This window comes from Phalaenopsis equestris, unplaced genomic scaffold (assembly GCF_001263595.1).
Source record: "Phalaenopsis equestris unplaced genomic scaffold, ASM126359v1 Scaffold000774, whole genome shotgun sequence".
Taxonomy (NCBI): domain Eukaryota; kingdom Viridiplantae; phylum Streptophyta; class Magnoliopsida; order Asparagales; family Orchidaceae; genus Phalaenopsis; species Phalaenopsis equestris.
In genome coordinates, this window is record NW_018165214.1 from 133,325 (window position 1) to 140,679 (window position 7,355).

Here is a 7,355-nt window from a genome sequence, read left to right on the forward strand (position 1 = left end):
CGTAGCGCACCGTACGGGGACCTGAGGGAAAAATTCGTTCAATCAATACATATGCCTGAATGGAAATGAAGGAAATTGCGATGAATTTTCATATGAAATTTTCCAAATTCAAGAAGGGACGTGATAGCATCTGGGTAATTATTGACATCTTAACATAGTTAGCTTATTTCATGCCAATTAGGCAGAACATTCCGTTGAAAAATTGGCCAAATTATATGCAACAGAAATTATTATATTGCATGGTGTTCCGAAAATTATTATTTCTAACATAGATGAAAAATTCACATCCAAGTTATGGAAAGATATTATGGGAGGTTTGGGTACGCATTTACATTTTAACACAATTTTTATCCACAAACTGATGAAGAATCAAAAAGTACATTCGGGCGTTAGACGACTTATTGAGGATAGTTCCTTGACTTTGGAGGCAGTTGGGAAGATTATATCTCAATAATTGAATTCTCCTACAATAATAGCTATCAAACCATTATAAAAATGGCTCCCTATAAAGAGCAGTATGGAAGAAAATGCAGAACTCCACTAAGTAGGGCTGATGTGGGTGAACATCAAATATTAGGTCATGATCTAATTGATGAAGCCACAAAAAAAATAAAATTAATTAGAGACTGATTGAAAGTCGTTCAAGACCGACAGCAAAAGTATTATGACCCAAGGCACAGAGTAGAGTTTGAAGTTGGTGATTTTATATTTCTAATTGTCAAGCCAATGAAATGTACAGCCAGATTTAGTCGAAGTCGTTGAGTTTCAAGTACATCAGTCCTTTTGAAGTCATCGAATGGATTGATCAAGTTAGGCCACAGGCTAAGCCTTACATACTAATTTGTCAGACAATCATAATGTGTTTCACATTTCACTCTTAAGGAAATGGGTTTCAAATGCAGACCAATGAATTTCACATGAAGATATAAAAGTACAGAATAGTTTAACATATATTGACGAGCCCGAAAAAATTTTAGAAACAGATATTAACAAGTTGAGAAATAAACACATTCCTTATATTAAAATAAAATATAAGTACATGCCAAAAAAATAATCTACATGGAAAAAAGAGCAAGAAATTCGACAAAAATATCCTTTTCTACTCCGAGAAAACTCAGATAGTTCAAGAATGAAATTTTTATAAGAAAGTGAGAGTTGTAACATTCAATTTTAAGAAAACAAGAAAAATTTTGACAATTTTAAAATATACCCCATTTTTTGCATCCCTGAAAGTCGCCCAAATTATTTTTATAATGTTCTACAATTTTGTGTCAATAAAATTGAAATATAATACTATATATAATTTATTAACATAAGTGATTTTAGAAAAATAACTAATTAAATTAATCAAATAAATCTTACTCATTAATTAATTTAAGTAATCACTGATTTATTAAACATGTTACTTTAGCAAAAGAGAATTTCACTTATCAAGTCATGCAACAGCCTGATTGAATCTACCGAAATGACAAAAGAGAATTTCCCTTATCAAGTCATGCAACAGCTTGATTGAGGGACTGTTTGGGGCAGCTGCAGCTTATTGAATAATTTGTCAACAAGCTGATTAAAAATAATCTGCTGATAAGCTAAGTGTGGTGACTATTATAAATTTTTATATTTTTGGAAATGTCAGACCGTTGCCAGAGAGCTGTCACCGCAGCGTTTTCAAAACGCATAAGCTACCTAAATGCAATTTACCCAAACAGTCCAGGTGCATTTTTAAAACGTCACTGCACCAAATAAGCTCCCCAAAACAGACCCTGAATCTAACGAAATGAACTAATTTCAATTAAGTAAATTTAATATATCTATGTATATACATATCTATTAAACTAAAATCCAATCTAATTTCTTCTCTATCAATCTTCCTGGTTCCTCACTTCCTCTAACTTCTCACTTCGTGAGCCTGGGATAGCTCAGCAAAGCGGAGCTTTAGTCGGGAGAAAACAGAGAGATTCTACTCTTAGTTACAGTTCTAAAAATTAGCAAGATTAAGGGAAATTGAGGTGGTTGGGAGGTAATTAAGATAATATTTCAAGCATACATTTTTATATATGTGCTTTAGGTAAAATTTTCTCTTTTTTTTCCTATTACTAGTTCTCTAGTTTTTCTCTCTGTCAGTAAGCAGGCCATAGGAAGATGGAAATGCAAAGTTGGGAGTTCAAACCTATGAAAGATTTTTGGGTTTGATTATAAGGTAGATTCATACATGTATGTGTAGTTAGTTAATTGTAGTAAATCTAAACTATAATCTGCAACAAATTAATATTGAGTTTGTAGCCGCCTACGAAAAGGATAGAAGGAAAAAGGAGGAAGGGAAGGAAGGAAGAGTGGATTAGAAAGGTATCAAGAAGGTTTTATGCAAGATAGTTCATTTGAGGTATGTTCTCAAAAGTGAATTATGTTTAGAGTTAAATCGCGATATAAGTCAAGAATATCATGAATATTCTAAGGGTTTATGTATTCCAATTAGATTACACTAGGCGGTGAGCTCGAGATGAGCTTGAGGAAACTCATAAAACTACTATGTCATTTCAAGTGAAATAATTTTGTGCTAAATTAAAAATAATATATTTCTAAGTTTTTTATATGACTTCTTATGACTTATGAAAACATTTAGAGTTTAGGTATATTGATGAATACCTGCACATGAGTGTATGAATGTCGGCATTGAACTGACAGTGACGATAATTACGATTTTTTTATTGCTTTGATATAATGATCATGTTAATCAAATTTTCCCCCTTTTATATATAATTTATGATTTATCTATAATGAGTGATTGTTATAGAAATTATAATTTGGGGAATGTCACAAGTGTTGTGTTAGGTATTATTACGTGAAAGCAAATAAGTACGGATGAGAACCCTGACTTCCGGTATTCAATTGAAGATGAAAATTCAAGAATACTTAGATCATATGAGGACCGAAAGTAGAGAACCGTCGGTACCAGAGGGCTATTAATAATCGCTATGTTGAAAGGGGTCCAACCTTTATCAATAATTAATACCCAATAACATGACATAACATAAGAATAGCTGATATATATACAATTACAAGTGAAATTTCTATGATTAGATTAATGAGTCTTATGAATATGTTTATGATTACACATGAATTGATGCAATACATATTTATACAGCTGTCATGATTCTTTGCATTACATATATTTTATTTTACATATTTTATACGATTGTAGCATGTTGTGATGTGTTGTTTACATGTGCATAAGATGCATATGCTCATACAAATTGTTTCTTTTTTGTCAATAAAATTATTTATTTAGTCTTAATTATTTTGTTGAGCTTGTAGCTCACTCTATGTTGTTGACTCTCAGAAAGAAGACAGAAGCACAAGGCGAGTAATCAGAAGTGACGTGTACAGTTTGTCTTATATAATTTTAGAGATTGTACAAACTTTTGGGTACATACTTTTATTATTAGATTTAGCAGCTCTGTAGATATTATTGGTAATATGATTTTCTACGCTTCCAAATATATGTGAATGAGAATGAACTATTACTTGAAATGAATCATGTATGCTTGCGATGATTGAGTTAGACAGATTTTTTTATTCATTAGGACCTGATTTTGTAAGTCAGGATAGATGTTGATGAGAATTTGGCTGAGTTGTCTGCCCCTATCACACCACTAATGACCCTAAAACAAGAGGCAAGTTGAGTTGTGGCAAGTAAAATGGTGAAGCGTCCAAACAGCCAAATCCTGCCCTCTCAAATGTGAGCAAGCAAAAGAACAAAAATTGATGCTCGAAGATGTGAGTTCCTAGACACAAGCAAAAGTGATGCCAAATAAAATTCAAAGACAGCTATCTCAATTTAGTGACAAGATCAATGAGATAATGACGCAAACAAACATGATGATACAACTCATGCAAGAGTATTACTGCAATTCCTACACTCATTCCCCATGCCAGTTAAAAAGTATCCAGTAGTGCTCTGATCAATCCACCGGCTAGCCCCATACCTCACATCTCCCACAAGCAAGATGTCCACAAAGAAAGATCAAAGGCTAGCCCAATAACACCATCCCATTCCTCAAAATATTTAAAGCACATCTGAGAGTCCGAGTCCATAACAGCGATAACTTGAAAACAATATTAATCAGAAACTTGAGGCAATCATAGCTCCAAAGCAAGTTGAAAAGTTGGTGGACAAAATTAATTTGCATCAAACGGAATATGATTTAAGTGTCCTTCCAAAGTGTGCTCTTTTAGATTAAATACTTTTAATAGGAATGATATCCTACGCATTACTTAGCCCAAATCAAAGTAAATTAACAATGTTGATGCTCTACTCTTCTGCCAATTCGGTAAAGTTTAATTTCACTTGCTTTCAAATGGTGCGATAAACTGCCTAATGACTATTAAAACATTCACCGATCTCGAAACAATATTCAAAAAAAATATGCTAATGTAATTGTGAGAATACTATTCAAACAACCTTCCATGATGATGGCCATATTGAAAAATAATCTCAGCCAAAAGGGAGATTATTATGAAAACATTCATATATCAAAGCAACTCATTTTTGGGCTCAAATATTGATGTAAAGATAAAAAAATTAAAAACAAAAAATAAAAAAATGTTCAAGCAAAAAATGCCTTTAAGCTAGAGAAACCGATCATTTAACCCATTTCTCACACCTATTTGTCAAAGATGAAAAATATAAATATCTATAGCTCATAAATTACAAATGACATATCAAATGTATCTAGAAGATTACTCAAAAAACACTCATGCAAGTAAAGACGTTGTATGTGCCCTTCACAAGTAGGTTTGTCACAAATAGCATCATTATATTGTGGTTAGACACATAATTTGAATGCTCTACAAATACTCAACCCATGAATTGTGAACCATAAAGCGCACATGATGTGATATGAAGCCTTTCATTAGAAAAGTTCAACATAAAAATTAACCCAATAGGAAAACATAGATTATTGATCAACAAAATCCCCATTAATGATGCAATACATGGTTGTTAACAATGATCATTATGTTGAGTTGGGTCAACAACTCTACCAAGTAAACCAACATCCACAAACTCAAGTTGATGGAACCAGAAGATCTTCATTAGATTTGTCATCGTTTTCTAACATTTGCTGAAAGCTAACAATGGTATATTAATTATTTCCTAAATCAAATTTTTATCATCATAACCTTAATATTTAGAGCCTATTGATAATCTATAATTAAAAATTTACCTCACAATCAATGTGTGACTAACTATAGGTGCTTGTGCCTATAAAAAATCCGAAATCATATTATAAATTTCTTACAAACTAAGAATAAAATCTCTAGATAGTTTCTTGTAAAATCTCTAGATAGTTTCTTGTCATCTATCAAATTTATTATTACAAATTTAACCCCAAACCACTCAAATAAAAGCATCGAGTGAAATTTTTAAAGCCGTCTCACACCATTTGTTAGGAAAGATGGGTCTCAAACCAAAAGCCAGCACCACAAAAGAAAATATCAAAAATTGTATGGGTAGAATTAAGTAAACTTCTTCCACGTAGTGCAAAGATGAAATAATCCATTAAATTTAAATGAGGTACAATATGAGATTACAATTCATATAAAATTAGAGATAAAGTTTGTTGTAATATTTTATCTACAATAAAATGAGTCACATGCCACAAAAATGAAATCTAGATGTGGAGAAGAAGTTGCTCAAGTTACTCTCATATCTTCTATATTGCAAGAGTGCAAATGAGAATTTGTTTCTTATCATGACCAAGGAATTTTTCTCTTGCTATAATTGGAAATACAAGGCTTCCCTCTCTCTCTCTTTTCTCTCTCTCTCTCTCTCTCTCTCTCTCTCTCTCTCTCTCTCTCACACACACACACACACACACACATAACCCCTAAAGGTCTCCATCTCTTAAGGTAAACTTCACACACAAATCAAGATGTCAAAACCTTTAATCTCATTCAAGTTCAAAGTTAATAGCAATAATATAAGTTCCATTTTTTAAGATAACATATGATTTGTCAAATGATTTTAATAAGGCTATAAGACCAAATTCATTATAAAAAATCATTTTACCATTATGGCCAATACTGACCTAAAAACAAAATACTTCTTTATTTTATAATCAAGCGTTCAAGATTTCACCATGCAACTATTAAAATTATATTAGATTATGAATATAAAATTATAAGATACCATAAAATTACCTCCAGAAGATTCAGCATCTTACGGGTCTGTGAAAATATTAAAATGTGGTGTCCCTCTTTAACTAAGTTTTCCTGAAACAGAAAGATCAAAGAGCTTAAATAGGCTACACGCATGGCTAAGACATGGTAATCCAATAAATTGTATACAGTGTATAAATTATTCTTACCAATAATGGCATGATAAAGGATAATTTGCATGATATGTGCTGGTCCATTTTAAAAACATTGTGATTTACTGAATTTAACAAATTCAACGCCATTTCTTCCATCAAAACAAGCTCTTCACGATTTAGCATTGTGTTCATTCCTTCAAGTACACCTTCTGCAGCTCTTTTGGTCAACAGTAGCGGATGATCACATATTTTTTTTAAAATCTATTCAAAATCAAGATATGGAAGCATGTCATTAAGTATTAGGACACCCACAAATTTTCATATTTTACAGGAATATAGCATATTCAAATATGAAAAATTTTTATATAATAAATATCAAATACTTTCCACAATTAACAAAGTACAGTTGCAGCAAATTCTATCACTATGTAATATCTAACCAAACTCCAGTAACTTCTGCAACATAATGAAATAATAGATATTTGAGTTAAATAAAACAATGCCCACTAAGAATTATAAGCACGAAATAATAATCTTGCAAAAAAGAATCTGTGATTTAATTTACTTTTTTAAGTGAAAGGACAAGCAGTTTTCATAGGGGCAAGCGAATGAACATTTCATTACTAGACAACCAGTATATAAAATAAGCCATCAATTAAACTACAAAATTACAATGGGTAATCACAGTCCTAGTGAATCTTTCACTTAAAGTGGAGACATTATAAATCAAAACATATAAAAGAAAGCATAGAAATATTGTGTCTCTATTAGCCCATCTATTTAAAGGCAACCAACTCAAGACAAAGCAACCAATAGCATGTAGAGATATATATGTACAGTAGTGCCAGCATCAATATGTTTTTTTGGTATTTCTTACTAACTTGACATAGAAAATGTAAAACAGACAATAAACCTATGGATATAAAACCATCCAACTTGATTAGATAGTAGTACATAGACTGTTAACCATAAAAAATAAATAAATAAAGATTAAAATATATTACCTGCTCCCACCCCAAGATGCCTAGCTGCTCCCACTCTTTC

The 7,355-nt window shown here is 31.7% G+C and overlaps 1 protein-coding gene across 1 annotated transcript in view; it reads right to left on the reverse strand.

Moving 5' to 3' along the window:
* The window catches only part of LOC110031134 (protein CHROMATIN REMODELING 24), a 100,166-nt gene that overhangs the window by 53,855 nt on the left and 38,956 nt on the right, over positions 1-7,355 (reverse strand). The window contains exons 11-12 of the mRNA XM_020734199.1: positions 6,366-6,572; positions 6,199-6,270 (exon numbers count right to left, since the gene is read on the reverse strand). Of these exons, the coding sequence (XP_020589858.1) occupies positions 6,199-6,270; positions 6,366-6,572 (279 nt within the window). The remainder of the gene's footprint in view (positions 1-6,198; positions 6,271-6,365; positions 6,573-7,355) is intronic.